Source organism: Malaclemys terrapin, chromosome 10 (genome assembly GCF_027887155.1).
Source record: "Malaclemys terrapin pileata isolate rMalTer1 chromosome 10, rMalTer1.hap1, whole genome shotgun sequence".
NCBI lineage: Eukaryota > Metazoa > Chordata > Testudines > Emydidae > Malaclemys > Malaclemys terrapin.
In genome coordinates this window covers 55,351,617-55,370,431 of record NC_071514.1, presented here as the reverse complement: position 1 = coordinate 55,370,431, position 18,815 = coordinate 55,351,617, and the positions used below count along the sequence as shown (strand labels likewise).

The 18,815-nt window shown below is 56.5% G+C and overlaps 1 protein-coding gene across 2 annotated transcripts in view; it reads right to left on the bottom strand.

Annotated features, from left to right (window-relative positions):
* Nucleotides 1–496: 496 nt before the first annotated feature.
* Nucleotides 497–18,815, bottom strand: part of CLCN7 (chloride voltage-gated channel 7) — a 51,826-nt gene continuing 33,507 nt past the window's right edge. The window contains exons 14-25 of one of the 2 annotated variants that reach the window (XM_054041431.1): nt 17,841–17,901; nt 15,794–15,932; nt 13,877–13,970; nt 10,165–10,334; nt 9,579–9,630; nt 8,530–8,657; nt 8,014–8,099; nt 6,237–6,369; nt 5,124–5,183; nt 3,985–4,161; nt 3,540–3,620; nt 497–3,361 (exon numbers count right to left, since the gene is read on the bottom strand). In XM_054041431.1, the coding sequence (XP_053897406.1) occupies nt 3,275–3,361; nt 3,540–3,620; nt 3,985–4,161; nt 5,124–5,183; nt 6,237–6,369; nt 8,014–8,099; nt 8,530–8,657; nt 9,579–9,630; nt 10,165–10,334; nt 13,877–13,970; nt 15,794–15,932; nt 17,841–17,901 (1,268 nt within the window). In that variant the 3' untranslated portion in view covers nt 497–3,274. The remainder of the gene's footprint in view (nt 3,362–3,539; nt 3,621–3,984; nt 4,162–5,123; nt 5,184–6,236; nt 6,370–8,013; nt 8,100–8,529; nt 8,658–9,578; nt 9,631–10,164; nt 10,335–13,876; nt 13,971–15,793; nt 15,933–17,840; nt 17,902–18,815) is intronic. The other variant, XM_054041432.1, reaches the window with a different exon arrangement.

The window sequence follows — 18,815 nt, the reverse complement described above, 5'->3', positions numbered from 1 at the left end:
GGGGGCTCGCTCTACCCAGCGCTCTCCCATTGCCAGCCAGGCCCCAGCAGCTCTGCATGTCCAACTCCCTGGTGCACGTGGCAGTAACAACCTCAGTGCCCCATTGACGAGTCCTGGAGGTTGATGGGACCCAAGGGGCAGCATGATGCTCACCAGCCAGACGCTGGCCCATGTGCGCCCTTCTGGACCCTCTCCACTGGACTCCTCCCAATTCCTTCCCAGAGACGGGACCATCACCGGCTGCCTTAGCTGGGGCAGGAGGGCCCAGGGCAAACAGGCTCCCAGCAGACACACTTTCACCTCAGCCCCTTCGGTCTGGGAACAGAACTCCAAAGCTGCCTCTCTCCCCTAACCCTCCACCTGAGTGCCCCCCTCCCACCTCGCCCAACTGCCTGGACAAGCCCCTGTACACACTGGCGAATGCTGCCCAGCCTGCATGGCCTTGGCCTTTCGCCCCAACCAATGCCGTGGCAAGAGAAAGGAGCCAATGCCGGGATAAAAGTATAAACAGCCTTTATTTCAGCACAAAAATATCTCCCACGGGTCATCTCCCCATAGAAAATCTCAAGGCTTCCAAAATAGACACTTGGGGTTTGCAACTGCTCCTTTTACAGATTCAGTTACCAAGGTGAGAGGAGAGGCAGAGAAGATGGTGGCCTGCTCTGTGAGAACATCATTTGGGTCCCAGAGGGAGGGTATCCATTGCCCTGCGTGCCCCCCTTCAGAGCCCAATCCTGCCCCAGAGGTACAGGAACACGCTTGCCTGAGCAGCGCTAGCTGACTGTGCGAGGTCTGCGTCTACAACGCGAGCGGGCTCGAGTCCTGGGTGTTTAGAGCAGCTCTCCGAGGAGACACTGGAATGCACTCGGCCTGGAGGGGGCAAGTCCTCTCAGTTGGAAAGATCCTACCTTGTTTCCAAGGGCTCTGGGGAGGCTGATCTCAGCCCTCTGCTAGACACAGGTGTGTAAAATCTCTAGCCCCACCCCCTCACATCTGGTGATGACTGAGCCCTTGGCTGTGACCTGCAAACTACTCAAGAACAAACTGCTCCACCCCCGAGTAACTGGGACACTGGGAAGCGCACTGGGGCTGGTATTTCAGACTCCAGCATGAGATGCTGACTGATGAACAGTCTGTACATTACCGGCGACGCACAGCCTGCTGCCAGGCCAGCCCAGCTTTACAACGGATGCAAAGGGCTGGTCACTAGCTCTCGTTTCTAGCAGTGGGTGAAGTACTAGGCCCAGGACTGTGCCAGCAGGGGAGCAGGGCCCGTGGAAGGGGATGCAGGAACAAGGCTTGCACTGACCAGAGGCCCAAAACCTCCTCTCCCAAGGCTGCTCCAGGAACCTGGGGGCTGGAGCAATGGCTGACCTGCAGCAGGCAGTGGTTGGCTTGGAGGTAGCAGACAAGATGGCATCTGGCTGTCCCATTGTCTCACCACCTGCAGCTGGCTCTCAGGGCAGTGTGATGAGCTGGTGCCCCAGACCTTTCAGCTGTCACGTTCCCTGCCCCCTCTGGGAACTGGCACCAGCAGCATCTTTCACTTGGCTGCTCTCAGTGCCAAGCAGTGTGAGTTCAGGCCAGACTTTCACACCCCAATTTGTAAAGGCTTTGCACGAGGTTGGGACCGCTATGCGGCGAGCTCAGGTGTGCCAATTGGCCAGCCACGGCTCCGCACACAGCGGCCGGGCCTTTCCCCTCAGCCACGGGGCATCCTTCCTGGGCAGGAGCTGAGCTTTGCGAGGCGGAGGTGGGGATGACTTCACGCTAAACCCCAGTCGTGCAGAGCCATTTCTTTCTTCCTGAGTCTACCCCCTGGAACCGGACACTGCTCCCTGCCCCGGCCTGACCCCATTAGATCTCACCGGGCTGCCCAGGAGCAGTGCGGCCGGGACGGGGCACAGACGGAAAAGCAGATCGGGCAGCAGCGGTTTGGTTCCAGTGATTTTATTTCTTATGGTCTCTGTGCATTTCGGCCCCACCTCCCTCTCGCCAGGAGCATGAGCTGCACCTCGGGCACCCACCCTGTGCTGCCGTCACTGAGTGGAGCCCAAGAGAGTGGGCACAATGGACAGGAGCTAGGGACAGAGGCTGCCTGACTGGGGCGAACCCCTCTCCAGGAGCAGGGGATTGTTTGTAAATGCTCCACTTCAGCGTCCCACATGGCATCACTTCATCCCATAAATATTCACAAGGCAGATCCCTCTTCCTTTCATCCCCCTGCCCCATCTCCCGGAGCCCCCTGCCTAAGGGAAGCCAGGCACAGGACGCCCAGGGTGACCCCCGCCTGGGAGAGACAAGAGGGCGTGAGAGGCGGGGGGTGGGGCTGCGTCATGTCTGAGACGCACAGCACAGGCAGTGCCAGGAGGGGCTGTGCCCACAGGCTGGCCCAGGGTCGCAGACAGGCCCAGACACGCCACTGCCAAAACGGGGCCTGGCGGCAGCACGTGACAAAGCCAGCCGCACCCAGTCCCTGGCAGCCCGTTTGCTCAGTCGTCTGTGTGTGTCCGTGTCATCGGAGTCCCGCCGAGCTGCAAGGCTGGGGCTGTGGAATTGGGGTACGTTGCTCCCTTCGCACGCAGGGTTAAAAGCCACCTCAGCTGTGGGCAGCGTTAAGACACTGGTCCCCAGATGGTGGCCCGTGGATCAAGGGAGCCTTTGCTTGGCAAGGTCCCTGCTAGAAGATACTGGACCAGGCCCTGCCAGCTCCCATGCCCGTGTCCCGGGTAAAGGCTTTGGTGCAGAGGAGGCCCAGGCGGAATGGACATTGGTCCATGGTGGCTGCAGACTGGGTCAGATCCACATGATTCTGTTTCCTGAAGTCTGGAGCACATATTCCAGGAGGCGGCGCGGGATGTGGAGGAGGCTCTGGCTTGTAATGTGCCGGCCGGGGGTTAGCAGTGGGACGTCTGCTGCCCAGCTTCGTAGCATGCTCCTGCTCCCCCAGAGCACTGGGCTCGGCTTCCCCACCCCACTGCTCTCTAGCCTCAAAGCTGCTCCAAGGGCCCAGCGCGCAGAGGGGGGAAAACCAGGAACCTGCCCAGCACCTGCTCCCTCGGGTGTCAGGAGAGGAGGCTGCAGCGACGCCCAGCCGACACAGGGGACAGGCAGCCAGTAAAACGGGAACACGGCGACGGACAAGACGCACAATCAGGGGCTGGGCATTCGTGCCGAATGCACCAGGTGGCATGGCAGCTTGCGGGGACCAGCTCCCTGCCAACGCCTCCAGGGGAACGGGGCTCACCACGGCAAAGCAACCGCCCCAGGAGCGTCATGTCTGCGCCAGGGACAGTTCCTCCAGCCCTTCCTTTCCTAGTCGGTATCTCGCCAGATCCTTCCTGGTCACCAGCCCGACCACCTGCAGGGAGGGAGGCAGAGCGACCAATGAGCGCCCCGCACAGCTCACCCCAGGGCGCGTGTCTGGTGGACAGAGACGCCGGCCCTGCGGTGATGGGCTCTGCCACAGCCAGCTGCCCCATATGGAACCGGGGAAACCACCAGGGCACTACGTTGCCCCGGAGCCGCCAGCCACTCACCTCATTGTGATTATCCACCACCACCAAGTGCCGCAGGCCCAGCGCCCGGAACAGCTTGAAGACCCTTGGCAGAGACGCCTCCTGCAACCCAGAGCAAGGCCGGGAGGTCAGAGAGCCCTGGAGGCTGCCGGTCATGGGGCCAAGCAGGGAGCACTGCCCTCATGGTGCCAGCCCCCCGGGAGGGCCTAGGGGGCTGAGCAGCCCCTTTGTAACAGGCTCTCATCTCCCCTTTCATGGGGCAGGGAGCCCCACTGGACTGAGCCCCACTCGCCCCGGGGGAGTGGTGTTTTCTTCCCATTCGGAGTGGGCCTGACTCGGCCCCTGGGAGGAGATCCCTGGCTCAGCCAAGCCGTGAGAGCAGCCCGGGCTCTGCCCGCCCTCCCCCCGCTGGGTCATTCCCAAAGCTGGATCTGCAGCGCCATGCCCTGCCCCCAGCAAGCCATACCTGGGGCACCGTGTAGGGCGACGGGTTCATGAACTCAGTCAGGTCCATCATGCATTCGCGCTCGTCCTGGGAGACGTGAATGGACTGGATGGGGGGGAAGCGGGGGTAGGCGTCCCGGAAATCCTTCAGCTTCAGCCGCCTCTGAACCAGGGTCAGGTTGGCTCTTTCCACAAAGACCTAGGAGAGGGGAGACCCGTGGTACAGGTGCCGTGGCTCCAAGCCGGCCAGGAGTGCCCTGCTCGCCTGCCGGGGGTCCTGACCTGGCAGATCAGCTGCCTCCCACCCCGACAGGTCGCACTCTGCTCCTGCAGGCCCACCTCCCCACTAGCAGCGGCCAGCAACTGTCCACGGGCAGCAGGAATCCCAGCACTGCGCAGATCCAGTTAGTCTGGGGTAAAACTGGGCAGCTGCCACTTGATGGGGCGAGAACGTAATGAAGCAAACTGAGAAGCGTCCTTCGCCCCGGAACACCCCTTGGGCCAGCCCACTTCACTGCATCCCAGCACTGGGGCGCGGCAGGCAGGCCGACAGCCTCTGCGAGGGAGGCCGCGGGCTTCACCATACCGGTGGGCAGAGGGACTTGCCCCAGAGCTGGCAGAGCCGGGGACAGAACCCCGATCTCCAGGCTCCCAGTCTGTTTGGCCAGATTGTCTCCTTTGTGCAGAATGGTGCTCACAAGCATTTCCTAGTGGACGGTGGGTCCACCCCACAGCACCGACATGCTCGGCTTGCCCTTGGGCAGCGAGTCAGGGGGGACCTTTCACCACCTGTAGGAACAGCAGTCCCCCAACAGAGAGCTGGCAACCCGCCTAGCTACACCCTGCCCCGCTCAACAGCAGCGGGGGAGAGGAGCCAGGAGCTGCCACGGGAAGTGATGGGCATCACGCCCAGTGGTACCTGGGCATCCAGGACAGTTTAGCCCCTGCAATACGACAGGGAAGGGGAGTCCGGTTCCTGGTTCATTGAACCAGGCTGATGCCACCTCCCTGAGCTAGCTCCGGGCAGAGGACAGGAGAGGGGCTGGGCCGGACGCACCCCACTAGAGGGACAGAGGGGGTCACATCCAACGGTGCCCGTCCAGGCCATTACAGCGAGTCCCCTGGGAGGAGAAAGGCTCCCGATCGCACAGAGTCATTTACCTTGTGCTTCAGGAGAACAATCAATTGGGAGCGCAGGATCAGGCCTCGCAGTCCCGCCACCTGCAAGAGAGAGTGCCAGGCATGGGCAGGGGCCGAGGAGAGCTCAGCAATCAGCCCGACGGGCCAGAGACAGGCCCTGGCTGCTCATCGCCCCGAGGTTACAAGCAGGCAGGCCTATTGGAATGCAGAGCCGAGAGTCCCAGGGTGGGCATACGCCACGCAGTGTCCAGCCCCGGGGACGGTGAGAGGCCGCCAGGAAAGGGCAAGGGGGGAGGTGGGGAACTCAGGGGCTGGGATCAGCGGGGAATGCCGGTTTTTGACAGAGAGTCAGGGTTTGCTCCCCAGTGCCAGCTGGTGCAAGATGCTAGCATGCAGGGCCATGCATCACCAAGGCTTTGGCAATGGGACACATGTTGCTGCGCGCACCATGGGGCTAGCTGGGGAGCGGGGCGTTCTCCTGGTGTCTAGCCCCCCCAAGACACACGTGCCCGGCCACGGCACCTCTGAACAGTGCTGGCACTTTGGGTCACCCCCATACCATCCCCTTGGCTCCTAGTTGCCAGCCAGCCAGCAGGTCAAGGGGCCCATCAGTGCAGGAGGCACTGGGGAGTCCTAGCTAGAGATGAGGAAGGTGTGACTGTCTCCCCAGAGACGACTGAGCCCCAGCCAGCTCAGCAAGGTCCTGCAGCTTCTCCCCATCACTGCTCACGCTGGGTTGGCCTCACTGGTGGCAGCAGCAATGCTGGGAGCTGCAGGGCAGAGAAGCCTCCAGCCTGAGAGCACCACGTCGGTGCAGAGAACCACGCCAGGAGCAGCCGGTGCCCATGAACCCAGGGCTCCTAGGGCACCACGGGGGCTGGGCCGGTGTGCACATGGGAGGAGGCTTGGGGAAGGCCCCCTAGCGCCCACAAGGGTCAGGGAGATGTCACTCCAGCTGCCAGGTCTCCGGCCGGCTGGGGCCCTGCGCTGGCAGCCAAATATTGGCCCGATTCAGCGGTTCGGGCTGCACCCAAAGCGCGGCAGAGTGGCCCAACCCCCACCCCCATTGTGGGTGTTACTTCAGCTGCCCATGGTCCTGGGGCAAGGCTGGCGGCTGGCCAGTGGTCTGCCCACCTGCGTGGGGTCCGGGCTGCTCTCTACCACGGGAAAGCCGTTGTGGTTGGATGATGTGTCGCTGAGGATGTCCACGACCGTCCCCACCTTCTCAATCCTCCTTAGGCAGGTCACGGGCGCGCTCATCACCTCCCTGCAGGGGACAGAGCGCCTGGTGACGGGGCTGGGACTAGCCTCTTCCCCACCGGTGGAGGGGTGGGGGGATGGGAAGTGTGCTGCCCGGCCCAGACAGAGGGCAGTGCCCAACACCCCACCCAAAAGTCGACTCCCCACCCTATCCCAGGCAGGGCCCTGGTCCCCACATTATCACGTGGACCTTATTTAACTTGCTAGGCAGGCCAGGTTCTTCCTTTGGGTCTGCAGCTCCTTTCGAGTTCCCTACATTCTCCCCATGCTACAGCCCAGGAGAGCCACTTAGCAGCAGCCTTCCAGTGTCCCAGAGTTTAAGGCCAGATCGGGGATCTAGTCTGCTCTCCTGCACAGCCAGGGCCAGATGCAGTTACCCCTGCGCTGAGCCCAGACACCCTAGCTAGACCGAAGACTAAGCTGTCGTGTGCACAGGCAGAGAACAGGAGGGGCTGAGGTGCCACCAGTGCCTGGGACCCCTGCCAAGGCAGGGAATTTGGTTGGGGAGACATGCCCAGATCCCAGCCAGTGCCCCATGCTGCAGAAAAAGGGGATAAACCCCCAAGGTCGCAGCCAATCTGACCACAGCCACAAATAACCCCCAAAGGAACACTACGTTAGCTAGCGTAACGGGACAAACAGGAAAGCGGCCGGAGGGGTCCGCACATGGCACAGCTGCCCTCGCTGTGATCTGCCCTCCCCAGGGCCTGGCAGGCTCTGTGCACAAACCCATCACTATGGGTTTGCCTCTGGATGAGAGTGGCTCCAGACAGCTACTTTCCTTCGCTTGTCACTAGGGGGCAGCCTCTACTTCTAGAAACCAGACACTATCCAGCGAGCGGACGCAGGCCCGGGCATCCGATGGGCAGCAGTGACTGAGAACCCAGCTCCACCCCGCTCCATAGAGCACTGTGTGGGCTCTCCCTTTGGGGGGTCTGCCCAGCCCTGGCACCACCTCTCCTCCCCTAGGAGTTTTCTACTCACAGGAACCTCCCAGATCCCAGGCAGCGAGTACCAAGCGCACAGCCCTGCAGCCTGAGAGAGGCCTCGCCCCCACACCACTCTTACGCCTGCCGCCAGTTCGAGCTGGGCGCTGGGGAGGCAGACCCCCTTCGCAGGGAATACAACCCCCTGGGTTGTGAAGCAGTCACTCAGCTAATAAGAATTGGCTGACACCCAGACACCATCAGACCGACCAAAGCTCTGCCTCTGTGGCCCTGGGTCCGGCAGTGGGGGGCCCTGTATCAGTCCCAATCCCCAGAACCCCTTGCCACTCTGCCCCCTTCCCTTTCTAATCAAACTGTCCAAGAAGTGGTAAGAGAGTTCAGGTTTGTCCTGGTGCCACCGCACTAAAGTGGGGTGGGGCAGGATGGGACAGACCCACCAGACCTATTGGCAGACATGTTCAAAGCTCTCAGACCCAGCAGCACTGGGAATTTGAACTGGTGGACGCCTCCTGCGCGGTTTGCTCTGTTACTAGCCAGTCTTGGGAGCTCTGCAGCCCAGGGCACGGAGTTCCACTTGCTCTCCCCTGCCAGACTGCAGCCCCACTCGCTGCGGTGCCAGGGGCTGTTCTGTCCAACGCACCCACTAGGGCTCCAAGGAAGGTGGCCAGGGGCCTAGCAGCTCTGCAGAACGGCAGCTCGTTTACCTGGCAGTGAGGGAGTGAGACGTCACTGGAGCCTCCCAGTGCAGGAAAGGAACGCTCTGCAGCTGGATGTGCATGTCATACAGACCCTGCAGCAGGAGGAGAGGCAAAGCAATCAGCCACAGGGCAGGCATGGCAAGCTTCCTCCAAATTGCTCGAGACTGGTCTGGTCCCTGGGCTTCCCACATGCAGCGCTGCCAAAGCCCCTCAGTGCTCAGCTGACAGGTCACTAACCCCAGCCACAGCCCATTAAGGAGGTGTTAACTCTGCTCCACTCAGGCTAATGGAGCTTGGCAAAGACCCCAACATCCCCACCAATCAAGTGGTCTCCCCGGGCAAGCCCAGCCAGGCTGCGTCACTAGGTGGCGGTGCCGAGCCACGACCAGTCAGCAGGCTCCCGAAGCTCCGCCGGCCCTATGCTCGCATCCAGCTCCAAACCAGACAGCAGGTGCTGGCTCCTGCAGCTGCTGTCTTGCCTGCTGGCCCTCACTCAGAACGGGAACAGCCCGGGCTGCTCACCTCCACGAAGTAGTCGCCCACGATCTTAGCGGTCATCAGCGCCAACATGATGGGGAATCCGTAGGTGACGTTGCCCGTCGCTTCCATCATGATGACGGTCAGGCTCAGGGTCATTCTCACTATCCCCCCTGAAGGAGAGGCACACACGTTGGCAGGACCCAGGAGGGAGAGCAAGGGGAGGTTCCCACAAAGGCTCTGAGCCCCTGCGCTGGGGCGTTAGCATGGCTGCTGCATGTACCTGAACTCTGGGGATGATGGCTCCATGAAGGGCGTATGGGGTGGGGCAGTGCCTGCGTTGTGTGTGGGTGGGGAATGGAGGCACAGAGCCTAGCAGGAGGGCAGGACGCTAGCTGGCTCCCATCGGCTGTACCCTGCCTAGCTACCTGCAGCCCAGGACGACGCCATGTTTGCTAGGGCTCTTCAGTGCCTGTGTGGAGAGCTCTGCTTTCTGGGTTGCTGCTGGACCGGGGTCTCATCCATGCCGGGAGTTAACATTAGCAGCAGTGAGGGGCAGCACAGAGCGAGGGGCAGCGCCCACAGCTGGTGCTGCTCTGTGGGGAGCCACTCACGGGCCGCAAGGGGACCCACGGGAGCTCTGTGGTTCCACACAGGACACGATCAGGCAGCGAACAGACAAGCCTGCACTGCAAAGTCTGACGTGCGTAACCAGGTACTTTGTGCCATGCTGCCAGCTGCCCTATAACTAGACAGGCCCAGGCCACTTCTGGGAGACCTGCTCTCCATTAACAGCCCCTCCCTTCACAGCACCCCCCTCCCAGCGGCTGCACTTCAGTCTCCAATTCACAGGACAAGCTGAACCCCTGACACGCCAGGTGCACGATTCCCTTCAACGTTAAACGAAAGGCTTTCCCCCACAGCAGTCAGTTGCCGACACGCTGCCTGGAGCTGACCAGCAGCACTCCGAGCACAGAGAGGCTGGGTTTTCCACCAGATGTTCCCAGCGGGGAGACATCTGGACACAGCCCAGTCTCCATGGAACGCAACAAACGCCTCCTACCGGGCATTTCCTAATGGCGAGCTGAACTCACCCAGCTGCGCTGCGGCCCCCATCAGAGCGTATTTCCCGGGGTCGGCCCAGATCTGAACAGGAGAGACAGGAATAGCGAGTTACACAGGGTGGGTCAGAGCCATCCAACTTGTACCCCCACAGCGGCAGAGGCAGTCACCCTACGTGCCAGCCACAGGCCGGACAACAAAAGCCGCAGCCACCCATCTGCTGGAGCATCCAATACACTGCACAGCGGCAAAGGCCCCTTGACAACAGCCTCGCCAAGCTCCAGCGAGCACTGCCCCAGGGATGCTCTGCAGGGAGCCGTAGCCACTCCGGAGGACTTATACTGCCCTTGCTCAGGAGCTGCTGCTGCTGGATGAGTCAGTGAAGGGCAGCAAACAAGATCTACTCCCTTTCTCGCTGGCATTTTGCAGTATCTAAGCTGGTCTTTCTTCCTTCGCCCACTAACCCAGCTAAAACTCCAGCACGACCTCCGCCCCCCACAGCTCCCCAGCTGACCTCCAGACACGGAGCACTAATAAATCTGCAAGCAAAACGTGGCTTCACTGTCAGTGCTCCATTTCTGGAGGTCAGAGCTCCCACCCCGAGAAGGGGTAACTCACCGCTCCACTAGTCAGGTAGGCCAACGATATGCCAAAGAGTCGTCCCCAGGCAGCTCCAATCAACAGGGAAGGGATGAAGACACCTGCCGACACGGTGAGCCCATAGGTCCAACAGGCCAGAAAGAAATACATCAGGGTGAACATCCCCAGGGTCATGGGATTGTAAGAACCTGGGGGGGGGGGGAGAGAGAGGAGAAGCCCGGGTGGTTGGTTTCACCCCTTCTACACCTCAGAGATTCCTGCTGTTCTAGACCAGCTGCTGGCAGCTCCCCTGTCAAGCTGTAATGTTAAATGGCACATTCCAGCTCGTTAGCAGCCCCCCATTACTGCCACGGCGTGGCTCTGAGAGGATGGGCGCCTGCAAATGCACACCAGCCCCACCAGCCTGTCAGACCAGAAGAGCAAGGCGCATCTGTCTGTCATCACACACCCTGGAGAACAGCATCCCTGAGGGGGCCGAGAAAGGGCAGAGCCGATGGTACAACCCTCCCCCCACCCCCCGGATGCCGTGAAGCTCCTCACCACCCTGCTCCAATCCCCCTCCATTAATGGTCATGGCAGCGGGATGGACCCACCTAGCCACTGTAGACGTCTCACAAGTAAAGATGGTATTTCCCCTCAAAGAACAAGATCTTTCCCCCTCTCGTCCCTTGTCTGGCTCCAATCGCCAAGTCCTCTGCAGGCAGGTACTCGGAACGCAGCCCCGACCTGAGACAGCCTGCCCCGATCCCAGCAGCCAGCTCATGCCCTGGAGCAGGACGGTTCACAGCCCTAAAACCTTTAAAAAAATCCTGTAACTGCAGCTGTTCTCATGGTCCATACAAGGGCCAGGCCTTTCCAAACCCTGCTCTGCTCTTGGCCCCGATGTTCTCTGGCCAGGGGCGCCGCAGGTTACTTGTGCTTTCCTTGCAGCTGTTTTATACCCGTTGCCTTTCAATAGCACCAAATCCCCTTGCTCTGAACAAAGGCACCCATGAATGCTCCCCCACCCCATTCAGTAGCCAGCAGGCCTTTCCCAGACCTGATTCATCTCTTCATGAAACACTGCTCGTTGGGTCAGTCTCTGCAGGGAAGTCTTCATCGCCCCTCCCTGTGCCCGCCTGTCCCTGCCCCTTCAGTCAGGGCTGATCAGTTCTGGCACCGTTATGTTGGGGGAGCGGCTCACTCATTCAGGGGGTTCGTTCTCATTCCTAAACTGATTTCTGCTCGTTAGCAGAGGTTTGTGGTGAGCTGCCAGGGTTAATTCAGACTGAGACACTTGTAGGAGCAGGTCCAATTCCTCTTCCCACTGGGTTACCCACCAGCTGTCAAGCAGTTCACCCGCCCGCATGCAGCTCACTCCCCCTTCTATGCGTCTCTCAATCATCCTTTCTATGAATCACCCTCACCGCTCACCCCCCTTTCCAGGTTGTTAATTGCATATTGAACTCCAGGACCTGCCTCCCCTCCCCCGTTAGCCTTGGCTTTTTGCTTCTCAGAGTTTCTACCGCAGGACGATACTCTGACCCTCCCCCTGGAGGATGTACTCTCCTTAACAGCCTCTAGCGAGGGACTTCAAAGACTTTGGAAAGCCCAGATAACTTAGCACAGCTAGTTCTGGAGAAGGCCACAGAAGTCTAATCCACTGGGGAGGCCCCGTTTTCCTTTGCGGAAGCCAAGACAATTCGACCCAGCATATCGTGTTCTTTACAGTGCTGTGCCATGATTGTTGCCAGACAGAGCAATAAACCTTCCTGCTCTATATTCACCAGGGACACCCCCTGCTGCTTGTGCGTGCTGCCTCCCACAGAAGTCTCGCCAGCCATACTCCAGCTGTGGACATCACCTGTGTAGAGAGGCTCTTGTGCAGTGCCCTGAAGTCCTCCCCCCAGCACTCCCTGGATCTGCGTCCTCAGGCGACAGCTGTTTAAAGAGTGTCAAGAAGGTGAGCGTCCCCACCCCACCCCCTTTGAACATTTCCACAGCAACTGTCAACCAAGATTTGAGACAGGAGAGGGAAAGGTCTGGGGCACCACAAGTTCTCTGGGTCCCATCCTATCTCCACAGGAAAGTCACCACCACTGAGTGCAACCAGTGCTGAAGTTGCCAGTTCAGTGCACTCAAGGGACAGCCATCTCTGTGCATCAGCTGCCGGTGAAAGACCAGGCATGAGATTCAAGCGGCCGTTCCAGGAGACCGTTACTGGGGTAGAGGTGGAATTTGTGCCTTTTCAATTAAAGTTACCCAGGCATTACATCAGCCGAGAAATGCAAACCCAGACAGGACTCTCCGGGGGACTGTGAAATGGGATTTCATTTCTAGCAACCCAAAAAGTAAAATCCACATTCCAAACATGACCAGAAGGGAAAGTCGTTCAGGGGAGAGAGACCTTAGCAAACAGGAAGCAGCCAAGAACATTTCCAGAACAGACTCCAGCTTTCGGAGCGAGCACACAAAGGAGAACGGCTCAACAGAGACTGAAGGTGGTGAATGGAAAATGCTTGGCTGACATTTAACAGGAGTGCTCATGGGACACTGCAGCCTCCTTGTCAAGGTCCCATCTACACACAATCTAACACACCCCAGCTCTCATCCTGCCTGTCTGAGTGCATGTGCCTACGGACAGGGTGCTTATCACAGGCTAAGGGAGGGGGAATTTTTGTGGGAGCATCAATAACGTATCAACACCACTTTGCAGATCCAAATCCAGATCTTGACTTTTAAAAGCCCCAAATCAGCCACTGACATAAAAGCACAAGTCTTCTGACACAGGTCTCCTACTCAGACCTGACCTATTCACCTTCGGCTAGAGACTAGATTGTTTCAATGCATATTCAAGAGCAAATCACCCGATTCACGCTAGTGAACGGCGGGTGCCTCGCAAACAACTGCACTTTATGAATTAGTGAGTATGAACAAAGCTAGGCTCTGTTCCTCTGAGGAGGTCAGGCTGATAGATTTAGGACATCGCACAGCAGGGTATTTGTAAACGCTATGAGGGGCTCCTGCTGCCTCTGCTCTTAAAGCTTTGCCGAGAGGCGTGGAGGGCGCGTCATGGCGAGTGTGAATGGCTCTGCATTAGCACCATCTGGCCCGGGCTGATCTGTGGGTTGTTCCCGTTCCCTGTGATTGGGAGCTGTGCTGGGCAGGCACTGCCCCGGTTAAGCGCTTAGCTCACCATCACGACTGCACAGCCGGGACTGTCCTTGTTCTGTTTGTACAGCACCCGGCACAATAGGCCCTAGTCCATACCCTAAGGCTCCTATGTGACACCACCACCATTAATGTGTTACACACTGGACAGCCCTGGAGCCTGTACACCCAGCAGGCGCTGCGGAGGGTTGCTATTCGCCGGCAGGGAGGATCTTTTTACAGGAGCTCAGGGTAAATGGTGAATTCTCTGTAACTTGAAGTCTTTAAGCCCTGATTTGAGGAGTTCAGTAACTCAGCCGGAGGTTAGGGGTCTATCACAGGAGTGGCTGGGTGAGGTTTTGTGGCCTGCAATGTGCAGGAGGTCAGACTAGATGATTGCAATGGTCCCTTGAGCCTATGAGCATTACTGAACAGAGCTCAGCCGGCAGGGCTGGGCTAACACGAGAACGTCTGACCACAAACCGAGCAATGCGACTTGCTTCCTAATTCTGGGTCTGCTGCCCCGGACCTGCCACTAGACCCGAGCCCCAGCCCCGTTCTGCCTGCAGCTCAGCATCCCGTCAGCCGAGCCAGAACCGACCTGGGGGGTTGTGAAAGAGGCTGACGACACTCTTCTCAGGCGTGTTGAAGAAGGCGGTGGCCATCGAATTATATTCTCCATCCGCACAGAACAGCTGGGGAGAAAAAACAAAGGCTGGCTTGTGAGACCTGGTAGAATCCACACGACGATCGCTGCTGGGACGTGTGGCACATGGGGACAGAGGAGCTGGCAGAGAGCGAGAAGGCAGGAGTGAAAGGGGCTCCTGGGCACCTGGTGAAATACACCCCACTAGCAGATGTGCAGAGTTTCATGGAGCCACATGCATTGCTAGCATGGTACATTTGCCTTCAGCTAGGTAGACTTTTACGCCCAACATTTTAAAGGTATTTAGCTATTTCTGTATGCATCGGTGCAAAGCGTCACTGATTTAAGAGCCCACATATTTTCAAAAGGGATTTAGGCACTTGGGAATTAAGAATGCCTAAATCACTTTTGAAAAGATTTACACTCCAAAATCAGTTGGGTGTTGCAATGGTGAGCACACTAGGCCTAGCCTCTCACTTCAGTACTTGTACAGTGTTACCCACCTCAGAAATGTAGAGGGTCATGGTCAAGTTGAAATCTAGCTAAATTTAGCTGAGAATTTGGGACATTACTATTTTTCCTCTTCCCCTTTACTAGCTGAACGACTGTCACAAATGGAGTACACTTACTGGCTATAAAGGGGAGCGGGGAAAGCAGAAAGGGTGATGAGACATCTCTCTCCCATCTCTAGCCGTTCTAGCAGTTTTAAGTCTCAGGGGGTAGCCGTGTTAGTCTGTATCCACAAAAACAACGAGGAACACCTTAAAGACTAACAGATTTCTAGTAGTTTTAGATGTTCCTTAACAGCAGTCGGCAATATGTGACCCTTTTACCAAAAGGGGGAAGGGGGGGGACAGTTCGGTGCTTTGAGCATTGGCCTGCTAAACCCAGGGTTGTGAGTTCAATCCTTGAGGGGGCCATTTAGGGATCTGGGGCAAAAATCTGCCAGGGATTGTACTTGGTCCTGCTGTGAAGGCAGGGGACTGGACTCGATGACCTTTCAAGGTCCCTTCCAGTCCTACACTTCGATGATTCTTCTAAGGCTCATGTTATTTTCAAAGCCTTCACTTCTGTTGGTGCACTAGGATGGATCATCAATCCCAGCTAGATTCCATTAGAAACCTGTGTTGAGGCCACTGAGCTCGCATAGACCTTTAGTTCAGCCCCCCACCCCAGTCTTATCCGATCAGCTGATCGCATACTATTCCCTCAAGCATACAGCTCTCTCTGCAATCTTAGATACACACATGCCATCTTGTGCTACTCTGGGCATGCACAAGGGCAGAGTTCAGGCTGCACAGGTGACCTTACCTTTGTCATTCCCCGACTGAGTGCTTGGTTTGCAGATTGCATCTTCCAGCAACAGTTTGGATGAAGTTACCCACTTCTCTGTTGTAGTCCCTTAAACTGAGAGTCTCTGGCCAGACTCTGACAGGCCCCCCTTGCTGGCCATGCACTCCATGAACCATGCCCCCCCAGCAGAGCCTCGCCTCATTCAATGTGTGCTGCGTGACCCTGCCCAGCATTGCTAGACTGCCTATAATGGGAGCCAAGGAAGCTCAGGCCCTGCATGAGGCAGGGTTCCTCAGCTATGTATGGAGCCCTGTCTCATTCACTGCCCATCTCAGGGGATGCTCCTACTCCCTCAGTGCTTGCAGCCCCCTGGCTTGTCAAAAAACTACAGAGACTCCCCCATGCCTGGGCCTAGCCTGGCCCCTTTGAGGCCAGCTCCCAAGCCAGGCAGCACAGATCAGGCCTGGAAAATCCCTGAGCTCTGAGCACCTGACTGTGCTATGACCTGATCCAGCTCTAGGGGGCAGTCAGGAACAGACACTGTGCAGGGGACAGGGGGTTCACAGCCATGTTTCCTACCTGTAAGGGATAGGCCACAGAATCCCCTTGGAAGGGCTGGCAGTCGCTAGAGCAGTAGATCATCACAAACCCCACAGCTGCCGTCACAGCCGCCACCAGCATGGCCTCGATCACTTGCAGGCACGGGCGGTGGATGTACCTGCAGAGTCAGACACAAGCCGTGTGAACAGGGAGCAACCTCCCGGCTGTTCGCTGCTTCCCAAAGGCACCCCCTGGTCAGCTGGTTCTTCAGACTGGTTGCAACCACTGCTGGTGGCTTGGGGGGCGCGGGAGTGACTGGTGCAGGCTGCCATCTCTCAGGGGCAGGCACCAGACAAGCAGCAGGATTTCACAGGCCCAAATGAAGGGGGAAATCATAGACATGTTGGGCTGGGAGGGACCTTGAGAGCTCATCTAGTCCAGCGAACTGCACTGAGGCAGGACCCAGTAAACCTAGACCATCCCGGATAGGTGTTTGCCCAACCTGTTCTTAGTAATCTCCAGTGACGGGGATTCCACAACTTCCCTTGGTCACCTGTCCCAGTGCTTAGCTATCCTTGGAGTTAGTTACAACGTTTTCCTTACCACCTAGCCTGAATCTCCTTTGCTGCAGATTAAGCCCATTACTTCTTGTCCTGCCTTTGATGGACAGAGAACAATTCATCATTGTCCTCTTTATAACAGCTCTTAACATGTTTGAAGACTTTCCACCCCCCTCCCCCCCGTCAGTTGTCTTTTCTCAAGACTAATCACACCTGCTATTTTTAACTTTTCCTCATAGCTCAGATTTTCTAAACCTTTGATCATTTTTGTTGCTCTCCTCTCTCTCGCTCTCCCCCCAAGTTGTCCACAGAAAGTAAATAATCCCCTTCCCCAGCTCTGCTCCTGGATGCTATCCCGCCCTGCGGAAGGCCGTCTGAACGTTACTGTGGCTGTACGAACGAGGAGCTGCATGGAAATCGCCCTTTATACTTTTAACAGTCCTGCAGACTTCTGGCTCCACGAACACGTTCACAGTACCGTTGAACACAGAATGTACCGTCTGCTTTGAATCCCTCAACTCCCGTCTGTTCCATCTGCAAAAGCTACAAGCACTCCCCCATCCTCCCAGCAGGCACGGGCTGTTATTTGTCTGAACTAATTGCCCTTGAAAGATGAGCTGTGGTGGATAAATGAGAAGCCAGGTCCCAAGAGGGGGGAGGGAGGTATTCCAACACAGAAAGCTTAACCATTTTAACTGATTTTTGAAGCAAAGTGACTATGGGGACAGTTTCAAAAGCATCTAAGTGATTTAGAAGCTCACTGGGACCTGAGCTTTTGAAAATGTTCCCCAATGCATTTACATAGCACATAACCCAAATACTGAACAGCAAAGAAATGGATGGTTAAGAAAATCGCATTGTCCACATAAGTATTTGCATCAGAACAAAGAAATTCATCTGATCACCATCACCTGAACTCTGACCCATGGATTTGTTCTAAAGTCTTTTAGTCGATCCTCAGCCTTCAGAACCGACGTGTTTCTTCAAAAAGATACTGTTACATGGGAGTTGCAGCATCAGTTGGTATACTTACAGGTCATATGTAGAATCTAATGAAATCCAACGCGTCTCAAGAAACTGTGGTTATACACAGTTCAATAGGAAAGCATGGAAGAGTCATTGAATTTAGATATGTATTTTAGGTGGATTACTGTACTGTGAAGGGGCACATATAATAGAAGATTCCTTTCTCAGAGGGGTTTCTGCTTTAGGAGATGATGGAAGGGATATTTACTTTGGGTCAGAGTTATAGCTGTGATGAAACATGGATGTCTTTGTGATAGTAGCTGTCAATTCTAGTGCGTTATAAAGCGATGGCATCCTTAGCTACCACTTCCTTGCTTCTAAGCACTTGAGTTTTGTGAGTGACCACATGCTAACACCACATGTCACTTACCAGATCTGAAGCTGCAGGGCTACAGGAATGAAAGGAACGCCCTTTGGTTCAGTTAATCGGCCCCAACCTGAACACAACCCATTATAATACTGAGGGATTTTGTTTTATTTAGCACCTCTTGGGCTCTTACCTGATTCGGAACATGGTTAACCAGTAATTCAAGGCATTGAATATCGCGCCGAGAATTCCACCTGCAAGCAGGAAAGAGGGAAAACAGCTGAAAACCTCCTGAGTGGATTTGAAAGAAGCCGATATTCCTTTATGCCACATTCGGGATTTTCCTACATGCAGAGTTAAACACGTCTTAAAAAAAAAAAAAAAAAGATTTCTCCAGACTCAGTTTGCCTTTGGACAGTTCTCTGGCCTCGTCAGCAACATGTTATCAATAGCACAATGTTTTTAAACCATTGACAGCAGCAGCTTCCAGGGAAAAGCAGCAATTTCCTACTGTAATACTCAGTGTCAAGCCACAAAGGAGAGCAAGCCGAAAGTCACAGAAGAAACTGCACAAGCTGCTGCCATTTCTCCCTATGGGCACAAATCTCCAGTTTACGGAGACTTCAAAATTGAAAGAGTCAAAATTTAACTCTACTGCTTTGGAGGGGGAGAGAAGAATGAGAGCGAGCGCACATCCTTGAGAAAGATCCATCCACACACCTGGCCTCCCCCTTTATTTCTCGTTTCTTCACTAAAGGAAAATCAACGCCTGAGCCCGATCTTATTTCTACAACACGAAGGTCATAGATCGGCATGATGCATTAATGCAACATTAGGATTGAGAATTTTAACAGCACATCAGGCTATTCAGAGGCCCAACGTAGACTATAACTGCCACATTTTCCAGTGTATACTGGGATGTGCAATGTGGCTACATCAGGGTTGCTGTGGTAATGGTAGTTTTCATTGTTCCAACGCGTGTGTTTCAATGCTCAGACACAACATGGTTTTAGGAGAGTTTGTCGCCTTACGGCAGCCAGCCTACTGGAGACCACAGTATTTCTGTTTTTGTTCTGAGCAGGGAGTAATGGCCGGAAGGTCTGAGATCCAACCACCATCCAGACCCCAGGGCAGTGAAAGAAGCAGGTGACATCAGCATCCTGGCTGG